This window comes from Geotrypetes seraphini, chromosome 8, assembly GCF_902459505.1.
Source record: "Geotrypetes seraphini chromosome 8, aGeoSer1.1, whole genome shotgun sequence".
NCBI lineage: Eukaryota > Metazoa > Chordata > Amphibia > Gymnophiona > Dermophiidae > Geotrypetes > Geotrypetes seraphini.
The window spans coordinates 60,517,431-60,538,032 of record NC_047091.1 but is presented as its reverse complement, the minus strand read 5'-3'; the positions used below and the strand labels follow the sequence as shown (position 1 = coordinate 60,538,032).

The 20,602-nt window shown below is 46.5% G+C and overlaps 1 protein-coding gene across 6 annotated transcripts in view; it reads right to left on the bottom strand.

Moving 5' to 3' along the window:
• ZNF541 (zinc finger protein 541) overlaps window positions 1–20,602 on the bottom strand; it is a 220,630-nt gene that overhangs the window by 116,393 nt on the left and 83,635 nt on the right. For all 6 annotated transcript variants that reach the window (XR_004540499.1, XM_033957312.1, XM_033957315.1 and 3 more), the window contains one exon: window positions 8,123–8,279. Coding sequence is in view for 5 of the 6 variants with exons in the window: in XM_033957312.1 (XP_033813203.1) it covers window positions 8,123–8,279 (157 nt within the window). In the remaining variant the exon portion in view is untranslated. The remainder of the gene's footprint in view (window positions 1–8,122; window positions 8,280–20,602) is intronic.

The following is a 20,602-nucleotide window of genomic DNA, read 5'->3' as shown; positions in this document are numbered from 1 at the left end:
GTTTTCTCCAGACGGGATGGCCATTTTGGGCTATTCTCACAACCCACCCACCTCCCCTGGTTGGCTTCTCTGCTAGCTATCTGAACTGAGGAGACTCGCCCTGTGCTGGGCGGGAAGGCACTCTCACATGCGTGGTGCGGCAGACTCGAAACTTCTGAGTTTCTACAAGCAAGTCTGCTTGCGAGGGTGTCCGCATCCGGGCTCCGTGGATGACGTCACCCATATGTGAGAATAGCTACCTGCTGTCCCTTGATAACAACTGTTACGGTAAGTAACTGTGCTTTACCATCTATCCCATGACTTCCTAATTTCTTTAGAAGTCTTTCATGAAATTCTTTGTTAAATGTCTTTTGAAAATCCAGATACACAATATCGACCAGCTATCCACATGTTCATTTACCCCTTCAAAGAAATGTAGATTAGTGAGGCAAGATATCCTTTGACTAAATCCATGTTGGCTCTGACTCATTAATCTATCCTTATGTATATGCTCTGTCACTTTGTTCTTTATAATAGTCTCACTATTTTGCCACTGAGGAATTCTGAGGTGAAGTCTGGCAAAAGGAGTCACGTGGAGGCCATGTGACCTAGTAGTACCATCATGTGTCTCGCTGAAATTGAAGAGCGGGAAGACACTTTGTGAGAGAGCTGAAGAAGAGCATCCAGACATTGTTGAGGAAGGAATGCTCTGAGTTGGATAGTGTCCAGAACAGCTCCGATGAATTGTAGATTCAGATAGGGCTGAAGATGGGATTGGGGAAAGTTGATTTTGAATCCCAAGCTTGTAGGAACCACGTAGTCCGTTGGGTCACTACAATAACCCTCTGAGATGTTGAATCTTTGATGAGCCAGTCATCTAGGTAGGGAAACACCTGAAGACCATGGTTCCTTAGAGCTGCTGCTACCACCACTAGGCACTTGATGAACACTCTGGGAGATGATGCCAGGCCAAGGGGTAGCACTCTGTATTGATAATGCAGATTTCCCACCCGAAATCTGAGGTATTGACGGGAGGCCGGGTGAATGGGAATGTGAGTGTAAGCCTCCTTCAGATCTAGAGAACATAACCAATCGTTCTGATCTAGAAGGGGGTAAAGGGACAGCATGCGAAATTTTTCTTTGACCAAAAATTTGTTGAGAGCCCTGAGATCCAGAATGGGTCACAGATCGCCCGTCTTCTTCGGAACTAGGAAGTAATGGGAGTAAAACCCCCTGCTCTGCTGGTCCAAAGGAACTTCCTCGATGGCACGGAGATGAAGCAGAGCTTGAGCTTCCTGAAGAAGAAGGGTGGTCTGGGATGGATTGGAAGGATGCTCTCTTGGAGGAAGCTCTGGTGGAACCTGAGTAAGTAAAATGAAGAGAGTATCCTTCTCTGATTATTGACAACACCCAGAGGTCGGATGTAATAGTCTCCCATTGATGGTAAAAACGATGGAGACAACCTCCTATGGGGGAAGGGAGGACAGAGGCAGAACAATGGAGGTTATGCTCTGTTTGAGACAGTCAAAAAGGTTTGAGAAGCCTTGGGTGTAGAAGGCTGAGGTTTCTGTTGCTTCTGCTGCTGTTGTTTCTTGGGAGGTGCTCGAGTGTAAGGAGCCGCCCGTGGTGGATCACGCCTCTGGAAGTATGGAAGAGGTCGAGAAGGTTTTGCAGGAGCTGGCTTTGGCTTTGGTCTGACAATTGAAGCAAAAGATTTTTCATGTTCAGACAACTTCTTGGTGGTGGCCTCTATGGACTCATCAAAGAGGTCATTGCCCTACAAGGAATATTAGCCAGACGGTCCTGAAAATTGGGGTCCATATCAATGGTGCAAAGCCAGGCCAGGTGGTGCATCGCTACTGAAAAAGCAGTGACCCTGGAAGCAAGTTTGAAGGCATCATAAGATGACTGCAGAAGATGTAAGCAGAGTTGAGCCAATGTAGCAGATAGTTCTAGAAACTCCAGCTGCCTATGTTGATCCAGGTTTTTCATAAAACTTGGAAGATGATCAATCAGGAACTTGAAATAAATAGTGAAGACAAAATTATAATTGAGGACCCTGGAGGCCATCATGTAGTTCTGGCAAAGGCGACGGCCAAACTTATCCATGGTCTTACCCTCTCTTCCAGGAGGCACTGTGGCATAGACTCTGGAAGAATGGATTCTTTTCAAGGAGGATTACATAAGGAGGGATTGGTGAGATAATTGGGAATTCTCAAACCCCTTACAATGTAAAGTTCTATATCTCGATTCCAATTTGCCTGGAACAGCAGGTATCGCATAAGGAGTCTCCAGATTTCGTTTGAAAGTTTGAGACAGAAGCCTGTTAAGAGGAAGCTTGAGTGACTCTGCAGGAGATTGAAGTAGATGCATTTCCTCTAAGTACTCCTTAAGAATATTTAGAACCAGCGTCCAATTTAATATCCAGGTCATCAGCCATCTGGCGACGAAAGGAAGAAAAGGACAACTGATCCGCCAGAGCCTGGCCTCGAGAAGGACTCGATGACCTTGAAGTGCCTCAAGTGGAGAATGAAGGTGAAGCCTCTCTGGAGTATTGGTAACCCAAGGAATAGACAAACATGGACTAGGCATTGGAAGCAGCGGAGTTCTCGGGGTCTGGAATTGGTGACCTCAAACGAGGCATAGAAGGCCTCGAAGTGGAAGGTCTGGATGGAGGTCTGGACGAGGAAGGCTTTTCTCTGGAGGAAGACCTGCGCTTCGATGGATGCATTGATGAGGGCCTCGATCAACAACGAGAATGCTGCCTGGAAGCAGGTCTCGTGTGAGATCTAGGAGACTTCACCCTATGTATGGAAATGGGTAGTGCTGCTGGTGAATGAATAGGGCTAGAAGCTGTAGATCGAAACCCCATAGACTCTGTGGTTTGGATCGAGGAATCTCGAAGAACTCCCAAAGACTCAGCTCCTTGTTTGGAGTGTCAGGATTCCTGTCGAGACACTCGCAAAGACTCGACTCCTTGCATAGAGTGTGAAGATTCCAATCGAGACACTCGCAAAGACTCGACTCCTTGCATAGAGTGTGAAGATTCCAATCGAGACACTCACAAAGACTCGACTCCTTGCATAGAGTGTATAGACTCAGCTCGAGGCACAGGCAGAGACTCAACCTCACGGAAGACTGCTGATTGCCCAGGCTGGACTGCAGGAGGCAGAGACAAGGCAGGACTGTATTTGCTCAGTAACTGAACAAATTGCTGCTCTAACATGGTCTGGAGAGAAGCCTGCAATTGTGGATCCGAGTCTGAAACTGGACCATTTACTAACGCTAAAGGCTCCGAGGTGGCAGTAGAAGCCTGCTTAGACTTCTGCTTGGATAACTTGAGAACCACCGCAGGAACCTTCTGCTAAGGTATCTGACCTGAGGGAAGCTCAGGAGAAGATAAGGCAGGTGTACTCGATGGCAATGACGATCCGAACGAGGAAAGTCTGATGAGACTCAAGTGGAAGCAGTAGAAACTCCAGCTGAAGCCTGAACCAAGTCAGAGATCAAGGTCGAGGGTGTAGCTGAAGAGTCCATCTTGAACAACTTTTCCACTTGAACCCGATGACGTTTAAGGGCTCGAGGTTGAAGAGTAGCACAGCACGGACACGACTTCGGACTATGGTCTGACCCGAGACAGCAAAGACACCAGCGGTGTGGGTCTGTGAGGGAAATCGCACACCCACACTGACTACACTTCTTGAAGCCCGAGACTGGCCGGGACATAGGAGGGAAAATAGCTGCTGCAAAGTCGAAGCCCACAGGTTGCGGGCCCACCAGTCAGTCGAGGAAAAAGAAGGCACAAAGCAATGAAGTTTAGCGAAGAGTGTCAAAAACAGACTTCTCGGCTCCGAGGAAAACTGAGGAGACTCGCCCTGTGCTGGACAGAAAGGCACTCTCGCATGCACGGTGCGGCAGACTCAAAACTTCTGAGTTTCTACAAGCAAGTCTGCTTGCGAGGCTGTCTGCATCCGGGCTCTGTGGATGTCGTCATCCATATGTGAGAATAGGCTGCCTGCTTGTCCTGGGATAACATCCTATTATGGATTAAGAACTGGAGAACACTAAACAGTGGGGTTCTCTAGGGGGTCTGTACAGGGACTGTTGCTTTTTAACATATTTATCAATGATCTAGAGATAGGAAAAACTACTGAAATAATTGACAAAGCTGTTCAAAGTTGTTAAATCACAAGAGAATTGTGAAATATTGCAGGAGGACCTTGTGAAAATGAGAGACTGGGCATCAAAGTGATGCATATGGGAAAGAGGAAACCAAACTATAGCTATGTGATGCAGAGTTCCACGTTAGGAGTCACCACCTAGGAAAAGGATCTGGTGTAATCATTGAGGATACGCTGAAGCCCTCAGTTCAGTGTGTGGCAGCGTCTAAGAGAGCAAACAGAATATTAGGAATTATCAGGAAAGGAATGGAAAACAAAGATAAAAATGGTATTATGCCTTTGTATCATTCTATGTTGTGGCTGCACTCTATGTTGTGAGCTAAAATAATGTGTGCCGTTCTGGTTGCCACATCTCATAAAAGATATAGTGGAATTAGAAAAGGTACAGAGAAGGGTGACAGAAATGATAAAAAGGATGACTTTTCTATGAGGAAAAGCTAAAGTGGCTGGAACTCTTCAAACTGGAGAAGAGACGGCTCAGGGGAGATATGAAAGAGGTCTATAAAATACTGAGTGGAGTAGATGTAAAATGCTTGTTTACTCTTTCCAAAAATATTAGAACTAGGGAGCATACAATGAAACTACTAAGTAGAAGATTTAAAACAAACCAGAGAAAATATTTCTTCACTTAGTGGGTAATTAAACTCTGGAATTCATTGCTGTAAAATGTAGTGAAAGTGGTTAGCTTAGCAGAGTTTAAGAAAGGTTTGAATAATTTCCTAAAAGAGAAGTCCATAAGCCATTATTAAGATGGCTTGAGGAAATCCATTGCTTATTCCTGGGAAAGCAGCATAAAACCTGTTTTCTCCTTGGGATCTTGCCAGGTACTTGTGATCTGGGTTGGCCACTGTTAAAAACAGGATACTGGGCTTGATGGACCTTTGGTCTGTCCCAGTATAGCAATTTTTTATGTTCTTACACAAGCCAGACTACAGATTGGGACCATCATCTTTCAGCCCCCAGAATTGGAGGCTTGTGGACCAAAGCTCCACAAAGGAGAGGGAACCACCAATACCCTTGGCCAATTAGTCTCTGGGGAGCTCAACTGGCCAGCCATATTGTCACCTCCTGTAGGCTAGACTTGGGACTGAGGAAGAGGATCAGATGCCCAAAGTTCCAACAAGGAAAAGGACCTTAACTTGATCCCTGAAAGTAAGCCAGGCCAAAAGACTCAATCACAGAGAAAACCTATTGGCCCTGTCCTGGGGAGTGAAGCTTTTTTCAATCATTCTGACCAAACACTGCTAGAGTTAGAGAAATATTGGCAAGTTTGGAGGATATAACCCACTTGCCTGGATTGGTCTAGCTGGATGATAAGGAAACTTTTCTTTTGTTAACCTTTATTTCCTTGTAATGGTTATGAAACCAAATTTGCATCAGGATTGTGACAGTTCATCAAAAGGCAAACATGATTTTACATTCATATTCAACTTTCTATTACATACCGTATATACTTGAATATAGGATGAGATTTTTGGGCCAAAAAAATGGGAGTCTCGTCCTATATTTGGGTCATCATCTGACCCCCTCCTGGACTTGATGCAGGCCTCTGATCCCTCCTGTCCCAACTGATACTAACAATTTTTTTACTACCCGTGTACCTTTTCTCACATCCCTGGTGGTCCAGTGGTGTATGGGTAGGAGCAAACTTTCCACACTCCTGCCCTGCACCCCTCCTTCTGATCTCACGGCTCGCGGCGCACAGACACGCAGGAGCGAGCTTCTCGAGCTTCCACCCAGCCCTGCATTGCTCCCTGAATGGCTGCTGCCAGTTCTTGCTTGACTCGCAAGATTCGTGAGAACTGGCAGCAGCCATTCAGTGAGCGACTCAGCCATTCAGCGAGCTCGAGAAGCTTACTCCTCGTACCTGTGCATCGCAAGCCGCGAGATTGGAAGGGGACTGGGTTCAGAGCTTTGCAGGGCATGGAGGGAAGAGGGCTGGGTGCAGAACCTGGCAAGTAGTGAGGGGAGCCGGGTGCAGAACCTGGCAGGGAGAGGAGCTGGCTGCATAGCCTGGTAGGGCAGGGAGGGAAGGAGGCTGGGTGCACAGCCTGGTAGGGGAGGGCACAAGGGAGGGGACACTAGGTGCAGGTCCTGGCAGGGCATGGCACTTGAATATTATATTCAACTTATATTCGAGTCAACCATTTTTCCTCCTTTTTGGGGGGAAAAATGGGGGTCTTGACATATTCGAGTATATATGGTAATTTATGCTTTCTTATCTTCTTTCTAGTAGAAAGGAAATGAGTCTTGACCAGTGAATTATTTTCCTCTCTGAGGGTTGTGTAGAGAACATCATCTACCTTTTTTTGGCTACACCTCCTTCCTCAGTGACCTATGCTGTAGCTCCTCAGTTAGTCTCAAAGTACTTGTAAATTACTATAAGAGGAAAAATAAGAAGGAGGGGCACGAGGGACCTCCCCAACAATCCACTTCTGTTCTGCTCTGCAACAATTATTGTTAAACAATGTTAATAACATACCTTATGGAAATAAGGTGGAACACAACCAGCCACCTACCTGAGAGCAGCATCACTAACGCATATGGAGCTCTCATACTCTTACTTGACTCTTAGCAATAGAGATGTCTCATTACTCTTCAGACTTGGCTGACAGAAGCAGATCCCAACCTTTGTCAGGTACTTGGCTTGGCCTCCGCAAAGCCAGAATACTGGGCTAGATGAATCATTGGTCTGACCCAGTAAGGCTATTTTTATGTTCTTAACACATACCTGTCTGAGACAGAAAGCAGGCTAAATCGATATCTGACAGAGCAGGTCGTCAAGACTCATGTTCCTTTCTACCAAAAAGAAGATTATCGAAGTAAAAACCTAATTTTCCCTTCTAGTGCAAAAAAAGCATGAGTCTAGACCAGTAGGACATATCAAAGCAGTTCCCTGAGTCTAGGATGGGGAAGATGAGACTGCTGCTAGCACCAAGGACCCAAAAGCAGTGTCCATTCATGCCACCACATCCACCCTCTAAAATTTCATGAATGTATGAAGGGTGGACCATGTAGCTGTTCTACAAATCTCCTTGGGCGGCACCATCCAGGACTCTGCCTATGAAAAAGCCACACTTCTAGAGGAATGCACCCTCAAAGAGATCAATGGCTATTTACCACAGAAAATGTACGCCAATAAAATTGCCGTATGAATCCATCTAGAAATAGAAGCCTTTGAAGCTGGCCTTCCCAGTCAACCAGCACTGATGAGCATAAAAAGATGATCTGAAAGACACAGTAATATAGTAAATAACAGCAGAAAAAGACCTGAATGGTCCATCCTGTCTGCCCAATAGGTATATGCATTATAAATCCATGATTAAGTTCAACTGTCTGTGTTCATTGATATTTCTGGGTAGTGCTTATGTTCCAACTTCTGGAGTTGCTGTCGAAGCTCACTCCAGCCTATCTAAACCATCCCAAATTACTGGAGTTCCCATCAAAGCCCTGCCCAGCCCATACTAAGCTGAATAACCATATACAGGACACAAAAGGGCAAATCCTATAAATGGCGTCCCAATTGTAGGCAGCCTACTGTTACCTAACCAACCGATCAAGACGCACATTTAAATAAAAAAAAATATCCTGAGGCAGGCCACCTACATTGTAGGCACCTCCAGGAGCCTAGGAAGGCACGTAGGCCCGTCTAAGTTTGCCTAAGGCTTAGGCGTAGGCATGGCTTTGCCCGGAACTGGCCTTAGGCAACCTTAGGTGGGCCTAGGCGGCTCTACGTGCCTCCCTAGGCCCGCAGTAGGCACCAACAAAATGCTGGCCTACATTTTAAGTAGACTTGGCCGCTGAACTTATTGCGGCAAGGTATCTTTCTCATACTAAGCATTGCTGGCTCTTTCTCTTGGCAGTCTGTAGTTCAAGCACTGCTGGCATCTAAGCCTGGCTTTTTCCACAAGCAATATGTGGTGCATTAGTGTTGTCCCTGCAGGACTATTATCTCTCTTTACCTGCTGTTCTTTCCTTTCTGATGGCGAGTACCACTGTTCTCTGTGGAAACATAGGTGACTGCTCAATCCTTTCTCAGTGCAAAAAGACTGGCTGCAGTTCTTGCACATAAAACTCCCTTCATTCTCATTCCAGTCTGGAGATTCACCAGCGACTTTGCTGTAGAGGAAAATAATGGAAATTCAAGAAATGAGAGAAGGGCTAAAAATATTCCACAACTAACATAATTCTGGCTAAAGGAAATAAGCATGTAAACAATACACAGCTGACAACAATTAAGGAGAAATTAGGTTCTTACCTGCTAAGTTTCTTTCTTTTAGACTCTCCAGACCGATACAGTTCACTCATGGGTAACAGCTCACCATGACCAGCAGGTGGAGACTGAGACAAAACTTTGGCTGTAATACTAAAAGCTGTGCTTCCCTCTAGTCTAACCAGCCTGCCGAATGGCAAGCAAAACTAAGAAGTGCTAATTATAACAGTAACAACACTCCTAACAAGAGTAACAACTAACATAGAGTAATACTATTGGAAATTGCATAGAAGCCCCTTCAGCAAAACGTCCACACAGCTCCAGCTACGCCAAAGCTGCTGTTCTTTTGATCTCCCTGACCCTATAAAAATACTAGAACCTTCTGAAAAAACACTTTTCACACGAATCCCATAAGAACAACAAACAGACAGACAGGGTGGGGACTGTACCAGTCTAGAGAGTCTAAAAGAAAGAAAATTAGCAGGTAAGAACCTAATTTCTCCTTCTTTAGCATCTTTCCAGACCGATACAGTTCACTGATGGGATGTATCAAAGCAGTACCCATCATAGGTGGGACTGCCGGAGGGCCGCCACCAGCACACACTCACCAAACACTGTGTCCTAATTCATCTGGATTTCTACACGATAGTGTCGCACAAATGAATGCAGAGAAGACTAAACGACTGCCTTACAGATATCCACTGGAGGCATAAGAGAAGACTCAGCCCAAGAAGCTGCCTGACCCCGAGTGGAATGAGCCTTGAGCAAATCCAGAACAGGCTTCTTCTGAATAAGATAGGCGGAAGCGATAGTCTCTTTGATCCAACACGCAATGGTAGCCTTGGAAGTGCAGTCCCCCTTACAAGGATCCGTTAAGAAGACAAAAAGATGATCTGACTTCCGGAACTTCGGGATCCACTGAACATAAGAGCGAAGGACCTGACAGACATCCAACTTGCAAAATTGCCTCTGTTCCGAAGAGCCCTCCTGGCTACCCAAGACAGGGAGGGCCACGGACTGGTTGACATGAAAAGGTGAGACCACTTTCAGCAGAAAGGAAGGAACAGACCGTAGCACCACCCGCTCCCTAGAAAACTCCAGGAAGGGAGAAAACCTGCAGCTCAGAAACATGCCTTGCAGAAGTAATGGCCAACAGGAAAACTGCCTTGAGAATAAGGTCCTTCAACGAGCATGAACCCAGAGGCTCAAAGGGAGGGTGCACTAGCACGGACAGGACCAGATTGAGATCCCAGGCCAGAACCAAAGGCCGCACTGGAGGCTGAAGCAATTTAGCCATCCTCAAAAAGCAATCCACATCCAGAAAAGAAGTTAAATGCTTACATAATAAGAACATAAGAAGTGCCATCTCTGGAACAGACCCTAGGTCCATCAAGTCCGGCGATCCGCACACGCGGAGGTCCCGCCAGGTGAACCCTGGCATAGTATTAGTCCTCATACTCTAAGCTTCTCATAAGAGATGCGCATCTAGCTTAATCTTACCTATGTTCTATGTTACCTTAAGCCACTCATAAGGAGATGTACATCTAACTTACCTTTAAACCCTGAAACGGTGGATTCCGCAATTATCTCCTCCGGGAGAGCATTCCAGGTGTCCACCACTCGTTGCGTGAAGCAGAACTTCCTGATATCTGTTCTGAACCTGTCCTCCCTTAGCTTCAGTCCATGTCCTCTTGTCCGTGTCACATTAGACATTGTAAATAATTTTTTATCGTGCTCTATTTGGTCGATTCCTTTCAGTATTTTGAAAGTCTCGATCATATCCCCTCGCAATCTCCTCTTCTCAAGGGAGAACAATCCCAGTCTCTTATGTCGTTCCTCATATTCCAAGTTCTCCATGCCTTTTATTAGCTTCGTTGCTCGTCTCTGCACCCTCTCAAGTACTTTTAAATCCTTTTTAGGTATGGAGACCAGTGCTGGACGCAATATTCCAAGTGTGGTCTGACCTTCGCTCTATATAGCGGTAGTATTACTTTCTCCGATCTACTCATGATTCCCTTCTTTATCATGCCTAGCATTCTATTTGCCGTATTCGCTGCCGCCATGCATTGCGCCGGCGGCTTCAGGGTCCTATCGATTAATACCCCAAGTTCCCTTTCCTGTTCGGATTTTCCTAGAGTTGCACCCGACATACTGTACTTGTGTTCCTTATTTTTTCTGCCTAAGTGCATGACTTTGCATTTTTCCACATTAAACTTCATCTGCCATTTATCTGCCCAATTTTCCAATCGACTCAAGTCGCTCTGGAGTTCCTCACTGTCCTTCTGTGATCTGATTGTTCGGCATAGCTTTGTGTCATCTGTGAACTTGATGAGCTCACTAGATGTTCCAACTGTGAAACACAGACAAAGCTTCAAGCTGAATCTGGAGAGAAGACAAGGCCAGACCCCTGTCCATTCCATCATGCAAGAACTCTAAGATGTGAGGCAAAGAGGCGCAAAAGGAAAACCACTCCATGCACAGCACACTACTCTTCAAAAATAACCTTTCTTACTTAGGCATTCCCTCTCAAGAGCCAAGCTGTAAGACAAAAGGGACCTGGATCGAACACTGGAATGGGGCCCTGAGTCAGAAGGTCGGGTGAGAGGGGCAGCAGAAGAGGATCTGCCACAAGAAGACGAACCAGATCTGCGTACCACAAGCGCCTGGGCCAGTCCAGAGCCACAAGAATCACGCGCCTGTGTGCCGAGCAGTGCAAAAAAGGACTCTGTCCATCATCGGCCATGGTGGAAACACATACAGGAGGCCCGCCATTGGCCAAGACTGTACCAGAGTATCCAGCCCCTCGGACTGAATATCACTGCGCTGACTGAAGAACTGTGACAGTTTGACATTCGTGGCCATCAGATCTATGACCAGCGGCCCCCAAGATTGCACAATCAACTCGAAGGGTGCGGGACTGTGACACCACTCTCTGGGATCTAGCACATGACAACTGAGGAAGTCCGCCTGGACATTCTCCACTCCTGCTATGTGGGAAGCTGAGATGTCCTGAAGATGAGTCGCTGCCCACCAAATGACTCTTAGTTACCCCCTGACGATTCATATAAGCCACCGCAGTGGCATTGTCTGAGAGAACCCGAACAAATTTGCCCGTCAACAACGTCTGGAATGCTAGCAATGCCAACCGGATGGCTCTGGTCTCCAGAACATTTTTTCTGTCAGAGCAGATCCACTGGCTCTCTAAGAAAAATTTTGGGGAGATGGAGGATATAGAGGGAGGGACTCAACTCGTGACCTGTCGAGTGTGACACCTCCGAAGTCAGATGGATCAATGTCCATCACCAGATGCTCAGTCCAGCACCAGATGGGGACAAGAAGGCCAATAAACAACTTCCAACAGGCCTACACTAACCATTTTCAGGGAAGACTGGCACAGCTTACTATACCTGCTGAGACTGAGAATAGACTGGTTAGACTAGATCCGGAATCCAGTCAGGTTTTCAGGATTTCCCCAATGAATATGCATGAGATCTATTTGCATGCATTGCTTTCAATGCATATTCATTGGGGAAATCCTGAAAACTCGACTGGATTCCGGCTCTAGTCTAAATACTGATAGGGTGGGGCTCCAGAATGACACCCCCTATCTACTAGAAAAGATTTTAGCAAGGTAAGAACCTAATCTCTTTACTAGTGCAATAGGTGTCATTGTGGACAGTGGGACAGTCTCAGGAATCTAAAGTAAGACTTCTGCGCCTGCTCATAACACTGAGGACCCAAAGATGGTGTCCTCCCATGCTGCCACGTCCACTCTGTAGAACTTAAAGTATGCAGAGTGGACCAGGTTGATGCCCTACAAATCTTCCTAGGTGAAATCACTCGAGCTTCCGCCCATGAAGAAGCCATGCTTCTTGTGGAATGTGCTTTCAAGGAGACTGGCGATTGCTTGCCACAGACAATATATGCTAATGAATAGCCATCCATATCCGTCTTGAAATAGTAACCTTAGACACCAATCTACTGCGTCTAGCCTGACTGGTGAGCAAATAGATGTTCCAGCAGTTGAGATTCAATGGTGATCTTTAGATAACGTAAGACTCTCCTCACATCCAGCTTACTCAATCCCAACCCAGAGTCCGGGTACTGCAGGTAAAATCAGTTCAGTACAAAAGCCAAGCACATACCTGTAAATCCAGGGCAAAGGGGGTACAGAGGAGAATCCCCATCAAAATAAGTAAGTCATAAACTGGTATGCTCTGCATAATATCAACAAGTAATAAACAAGCACAAAAGCAACTCAAAAAAACCATTGATGAACAATGTAGACCTAACCTGCTGTGTGCAACGAGCACCCCAAGAAAGAGCCTTCAACAATGTACATAGTCACAGAAAACTCCCTACAGAATCTGGCAACTGGCTAGAAAATCTTCGAGCCTGTAAGAATAACCGATGCAGAAAAAAGCAGGCTATTCCAAACCACCGAGGGTACAGTATACACAGAGGGCAGATCGTATGGAATCCTCCAGGGACTAACAGAAAGAAGATTATCGTAAGCAGGGCAGGATTAACAAATAGGCCAAGTAGGCACATGCCTAGGGCCCGAAATGGTCAAGGGGGCCCGGTGAATGAGGGCATCAACATTGTTTTTTCCAAATGGCGATGGGCCCCTCCAGCATCTATCGCCAACATGGGCCCCCCCTCCCCGATCGGCAACGCATGCCCCACCCCGATCGGCAACGCAGCCCCCCCCATCGACGGAAAATAAGACAAGCAAGCAACGCGGGTAAGAAAGGCAACGGGAACTGTAATTGTGCATGCAGTGCTACTTGCCCAAAGCTTCCCTCTGACGCAGCTTCCTGTTTCTGCCTGAGCACATGGTGGGGTGGGGCGGGGCAGGGGGCCCAGTGTACAGAAGAGCCTGCCCACAAACCCGAGGTCCCGAAACAGCAGCATAATGCACCGCCACATCCATTCAGTAAAACCAGGTAAAAGCATGAAGAAAGGACCAAGAGCCGCTCTGCAAATTTCATCAGGATGAATCACGCAAGATACCACCCACAATGCCAACACCCTTTCTGTCAAGAGTACTGGAAGTGAAATCGGCGGCTGTGTACCACTGGCGATGTAAGTCGCGGAAATGGCCATTCAAATCCATCAAGCAATTGAGGACTTGCATGCCAGCCCACCATGGTGAGGTGCAGCAGTGAGAACAAAAATGTGATCAGACAACCCAGAACTCAGTTATCCTTTCCAAATAAAGGAGCAAGATCTTCTGGACATCTAATCTGCGGAAGATCTGATCTTCACGGTCTGAACCTGTCATATGAAATGCAGGCAATCTAACCTCCTAATGAACTCAGAAAGCCGAGACCACTGCCGGCAAGAAGTAATGTACAGTACGGAGGAAAATACGCACGCCTATCACACAGAAAAAAGGTTTTCTGCATGAAAGAGCAGAAACTCCAAAATATACCGTGCTGAGACAACAGTGAACAGAAAAACCGTCGTGAACGTCAGATCCAGAAAAACTACATCCTATAGTGGTTCAAAGGAAGCCTCATCAAGGCCTTGTACAATGATGTTAAAGAGTCCACAAAGGGAAAAGAGGATGTAAGGGAGGATGTGGCTATCAGGTCAGATCTGAAAGAGTAAAGCATAAACTAGCTCTTCTGTGCGCCCGAAAACATGTAAAGCCTGCAACCTGAACTTTCAGGGAGGCCACTGACAGACTTCTGGCTAAACCCTTGTGAAGGAAAACCAGGACTACCTAACTGGGAGCCTGCTCAGGCTCCACCTAACTCTTACTGGGGGCTGAGCCCACAGCTCTCGCCCCTTCATCCCGCGGAACACGGCCACTTCTCAACCAGCAACTGTTTTGAAGTAGGAAAAAAGAGTTTAAAAACAGATTGCTAAAAATCCAAGATGGATACCATTAAAAAATTTGTGTCAAAAATGGGCCACTGGAGCTAAATGCAAAAATAAAAAAATAGCAATTTTAGGATTTAGGAGAGAGGGAACTGAACACTAACCCCTGAAACCACTAAAACTCAAAATTTCAGAGCCCCCCCCCCTCGATAATGGGAGTGCTCACTGTGACTTCAGGTGCCTGTATGTCTGAATCAGCCTGGCTGCAGGAAAAGGATTTCTGCCTTAGAAATTATTTATTCAATTTTCTATACTGTTCTCCCAAGGGAGCTCAGAACGGTTTACATGAATTTATTCAGGAACTCAAGCATTTTTCCCTGAATGTCCCGGTGGGCTCACAATCTATCTAAAGTACCTGGGGCAATGGGGTAACCAGGGTCACAAGGAGCAGTGTGGGTTTGAACCCACAACCTCAAGGTGCTGAGGCTGTAGCTTTACTATACCACACTCTCCCAGATAATCAAAAGTTTAATGCCGTTGCTAAACTGTTTTCCAACGATTTAGTCTGCACACATTTTAGTGGTGGATTATCAAAATGGCAAGGTTTCTAGCAGTCTCCGACACTGATATGCAAATGGGCTCTTCAACATTAAAATGGTGGATTCTTTTAAAATCGCTGAGTCATTCTCCAAGAGTGACGTCGGCTTTTGGCAACAAAAATCAGCGACTAGTCCAGGGATGCCAGTACAGTGAAAACCCCAGCATAGCAGTGTTGTAGACTACTAAAAAAGCCGTTTTGAGAAGTAGCCCCCACTCTCTCCCACTGGCAAATGACTCCCCCCAGCAGCAAGAGAGTTGACCACTTTCTCTCGCTGCCAAGCAACACCCCCCACACACACACACTCACACACAGTGGGAGAAATGCCCATTCTCTCCTGTTGACAAGCGAACCCCACCCCTAGCAGTAGAAGAGATGCACATTCTCTCCTGCTGTATCACAACACAACCCCACCCCTGTCTCTGACCCCTCTCCCCCATACCTTTAATTCGATTTAGTTTAGTTTAGATGGCTGACTGGAGGGATACTTACTCCAGCCAGCTGGCCTGCCTCTTCCAAAATGGGCCTTCCCCTCCCCAGTGCATCTGATTGGCCCAGACTGTTTAAGGCCCCTCCCATAAGAGGATCATTTTGGAAGAAGCGGGCAGCTGGCCGGAGGGAGTAGGCCTCCCTCCAGTCAGCCATCTAATTAAAGGTACGAGAGAGAGGGGTCGGAGGCAGAGGAGGTGTTGTGATATAGCAGGAGAGAATGGGCATCTCTCCTGCTGCTGGGGGGGTGGGGTCGCTTTTCAGCGGGAGAGTGGGCATCTCTCCCGCTGCGGGGGGTCGCTTGTCAGCGGGAGAGAATGGACATTTCTCCTGCTGCAGGGTGGGGGGTCGCTTGTCCACGGGAGAGAGTGAGTATCTCTCCCATTGCGGGCGGTGGGTGTTGGTTGGCAGCAGGAGAGACTGAACATCTCTCCCGCTGTTGTGTTTTTGTTTGTTTTTGCGTTTTTTTCTGCGCATGTGCCCATCACTATCACCAGTGATAGGCACATGCAAATTTAGCGAGTCTTCGTTACTCTCCGCCAACCTCATTTACATGAGCATTTTTTGGAGAATGACTCACTGTTTTTAATTTGCTACCAGAATGGCTGCAACAGCAAGCAGCCTGTCATTTTTTTACATGTTTTTTTTAAAGAATCTAGGCCTCAGACCAAAACTGTAGAAGGAACTCTTCTGACTGCCGGTCTTATTAGTATTATATCCTTTTGGTTTTCATTTGAATTATTTATTAAACTGATTTTCTGGTTTTGCTTATGGAATATTTATGCTTTATTGTTTTATTCTCTCCTTTAGGTGCTTTGCAGAAATATGGATCATAAATTCAACTAAATAGAATAAAACAAAAACATGTAAACAAATCAGATCACTGGATAGCTTTGCACTCCCTAATAAAACTGGATTGTTAGGCTTCGGTCATGTTCTCCCATTATCAGTAGACAATTAGCCAGTATTATAGGAGAGAAGAAATAGCCCAAGCTGAAATATCCATTTTCATGGTGCTTGGACTAAACACGTGGAGGGGCATAATAAAAAAAAGTCTAAGTCTGTTTTGGGCCTAAGTCACTAGTCGCCCAAAGTTGGCAGTCCCCTTCAAAGCCTTGTTATACGATTGGCTCTCCTCCCTACTACTGTCGGGTACATTTCCTGAGGAGTTAGGTCACATACTGATCACACCGATTGTAAAAAAACCCAAGGAATCTATCAAGCTGACATCTAACTACAGGCCCATCGCAAACATTCCCTTTTTTGTAAAGCTGATGGAAGGCTTGGTAAACCAGGATTTAGTAACTCACCTGGACAAATTCAACATACTTCACGACAACCAATCAGGCTTTCGATCCGGGTTCAGCACGGAAACGGTTATTGCTTCATTACTGGATTCCCTCCTGAATCTATTCAGCCAAGGTTCTAGTGCACTAATCCTTCAACTAGACTTAAGCAGCGACTTTGACTTAGTCGATCACACCATCCTAATTGACTGCCTGGAGACAATTGGTCTCTCAGGCAAAGTACTAAAATGGTTCCAAGGCTTCTTGACTAAACGATCATACCGAGTCTATAGCGACAATATCCAATCCTCCAGCTGGGTAAATCCATGCGGTGTCCCACAGGGTTCCCCCCATCCCCCACTCTGTTCAACATTTACCTAGCCCCATTGGCAAATCTACTGCAAAAATTAAAAATCAAATTCTACATTTACGCTAATGACATCATCATAGTCCTGCCCCTAACAAGATTCATCTAGCACTAACTCTAAAACAAATCAAAACATGGATGACAGAGTTCAAACTGAAGCTCAACCCCAAAAAAACCAAATTCTTCCTGGCAAGCCCAAATGACAAAATCAAAGATACTACAATAACCCTGAATGGACAGAACTTCCCTACTGTCGATACCATAAAAATCCTGGGAGTGACACTGGACCGCTATCTCACTCTAGATATGCACTCAGAGCTACTAATCAGAAAAGGCTTCTCGACACTATGGAAACTAAGAACCATCAGAAAGTACATCGACACAATATCATTCCGTTTACTGGTGCAATCCTCCATCTTAAACCTACTCGACTATTGCAATATTATTTATCTGGGGTCTCTCAAGAAAACCATTCAAAGACTCCGAATCATACAAAACTCAGCTGTGCGACTGATTTTTGGCCTAAAGAAATGGGATCACATAACCCCCTACTACCAAAAACTGGAGGCAAGAGTATTGTTCAAATTCGCCTGTCTCTGTTTCAAATCCATTCTCGGTTTGGCCCCTCTGTACCTGGTCTCCCACTTTAAACTAGACTGCTCCACCAGGCCTACACGCAAAATACGCATGTTTAGCCACCCTACAATAAAAAACCTGCCAATACAAAAGATTCCTTGACAGAACGCTTGCCTTCCAAGAAAGTCTACAGAAAGACTGGTTAAGCAGCATCATCATGCACTCCTCATCCTATCTCAACTTCAGAAACCTTATTAAAACCAACCTGTTCAACCGATTTGTGACCAAGAATTCCTAAAGTCTTCACTGCTTATCCCTCACTGTATGACCTATCCCTTCTTATTGTAAATCACCTCGATCTACTTCCTATTGACCAAGAATTCCTAAAGTCTTCACTGCTTATTCCCACACTGTATGACCTGCTCTTCCTATTGTAAATCGCCTCGACTTACTTTTTCTTGTAAATCCGCATCTAGAATGTTACCATACTCTGTACAAATATTCATGTACTCAAAGACTTCATTGTTTTTTCGCTATATGTCCAGCTCTTCTTTATTGTAAACCGCCTCGAACTACTTTGGCGGTATATAAACAATAAATTATTATTATTATTATTAAAGTCCATTCCCAACAATCATGTCCAAAATATTTCTTTTTTTCAAAAATCGTCTAAGTATACGTCTATAAGAACATAAGAATTGTCACTGCTGAGTCAGACCAGTGGTCCATCATGCCCAGCAGTCCGCTCACGCGGCGGCCCTCTGGTCTAAGACCAGCACCCTAACTGAGACTAGCCCTACCAGCGCACGTTCTTGTTCAACAGAAACTTGTCTAACTTTGTCTTGAATCCTTGGAGGGTATTTTCCCCTATAACAGCCTCTGGAAGGGCGTTCCAGCTTTCTACCACTCTCTGGGTGAAGAAGAACTTCCTTACGTTTGTACGGAATCTATCCCCTTTCAACTTTAGAGAGTGCCCTCTTGTTCTCCCTACCTTGGAGAGGGTGAACAACCTGTCCTTATCTACTAAGTCTATCCCCTTCAGTACCTTGAATGTTTCGATCGTGTCCCCTCTCAATCTCCTCTGTTCGAGAGAGAAGAGGCCCAGTTTCTCTAATCTTTCGCTGTACGGCAGCTCCTCCAGCCCCTTAACCATCTTAGTCGCTCTTCTCTGAACCCTTTCGAGTAGTACCGTGTCCTTCTTCAGGTACGGTGACCAGTGCTGGATGCAGTACTCCAGGTGAGGGCGTACCATGGCCCGGTACAGCGGCATGATAACCTTCTCTGATCTGTTCATGATCCCCTTCTTTATCATTCCTAGCATTCTGTTTGCCCTTTTTGCTGCTGCCGCATTGTGTGGACGGCTTCATCGACTTGTCGATCAGAACTCCCAAGTCTCTTTCCTGGGAGGTCTCTCCAAGTACCGTCCCGGACATCCTGTATTCGTGCATGAGATTTTTGTTACCGACATGCATCACTTTACACTTATCCATGTTGAACCTCATCTGCCATGTCGATGCCCATTCCTCGAGCTTGATTATGTCATGTTGCAGATCTTCGCTATCCCCCTGCGTCTTTATTACTCTGAATAACTTCGTATCATCCGCAAATTTAATCACCTCGCTCGTCGTACCTATGTCCAGATCATTTATAAAGATGATAAAGAGCACGGGTCCAAGCACCGAGCCCTGCGGCACCCCACTGGTGACGCTCTTCCAGTCCGAGTATTGTCCATTTACCCCCACTCTCTGTTTCCTATGCTCCAGCCAGTTTTTAATCCACGTGAGCATTTCACCCTCAATTCCATGGTTTGCAATTTTCCGAAGTAGTCGTTCATGCGGAACTTTGTCGAACGCTTTCTGAAAATCCAGATATACAATGTCGACTGGATCGCCCTTGTCTATCTGTCTGTTTACTCCCTCAAAGAAGTGCAGCAAGTTCGTCAAACATGATCTGCCTTTGCTAAAACCATGCTGACTGGTCCTCATCAGTCCGTTTCCATCAAGGTGATCAATGATGCTGTCCTTTATCAGTGACTCTACCATCTTTCCCGGTACAGAGGTCAGACTCACCGGTCTGTAGTTCCCCGGATCTCCCCTCGAACCTTTCTTGAAGATAGGTGTAACATTCGCTACCTTCCAGTCTTCCGGAATTTTTCCCGATTTGATCGACAGATTGGCTATTACCGTATTTGCCGGCGTATAAGACAACTGGGCGTATAAGACGACCCCCCAACTTTTAGTTAAAATATAGAGTTTTTTTATATACTCGCCGTATAAGACTACCCCTTCTTCCGCACACCTTCTCTACCGCCCCGGGTGCAGCACAGCCGGCCAGGTCCCCTTACTTTTGTGGCACTTCCCCGACCGACCGACAACAGCCCCGGTCCGACAAACCTCCCTGCCCTTAACCGCGAATCTAAATTACCTTCTTACAGCTGCTGTAAGAAGGTAATTTAGATTCGCGGCTACAGGGCAGGGAGGATTGTCGGACCCGGGCTGTTATCGGTCGGTCGGGGAAGTGCCACAAAAGTAAGGGAACCTGGCCGGCTGTGCTGCAACCGGGGCGGGGCGGCCGCCCCTCTCTCTTGGTAGCCACTCGAACCGCGAGGCTACTCTCCTTCTCCTTATCTGCCCTGCCTGCAGCACAGAGCCGAACGGAAGTCTTCCCGACGTCAGCGCTGACGTCGGAGGGAGGGAGGGCTTTGTTTAAGCCCTCCCTCCCCTCCGACGTCAGCGCTGACGTCGGGAAGACTTCCGTTCGGCTCTGTGCTGCAAGCAGAGAAGGTAGGGAGAAGAAGAGCCGCGTACATCCAGAAGACTGAGCATCCAGCCCCGCAGGAGCCCCGCGACCCTTGGAGGCGTCCCCATGGGATCCCCGCGACCCTAGGGGGCGTCCCCACGGGATCCCCGCGACCCTAGGGGCGTCCCCGTGCAGCTCTCTAATGTAAAGTAAGGGCATGTAAAACAGTACCCGGCGTATAAGACGACCCCCGACTTTGGGGAGGATTTTAAGGTACTGAAAAGTCGTCTTATACGCCGGCAAATACGGTAGTTGAAGCAATTCAGCTATGGTCCCTTTCAGTTCCTT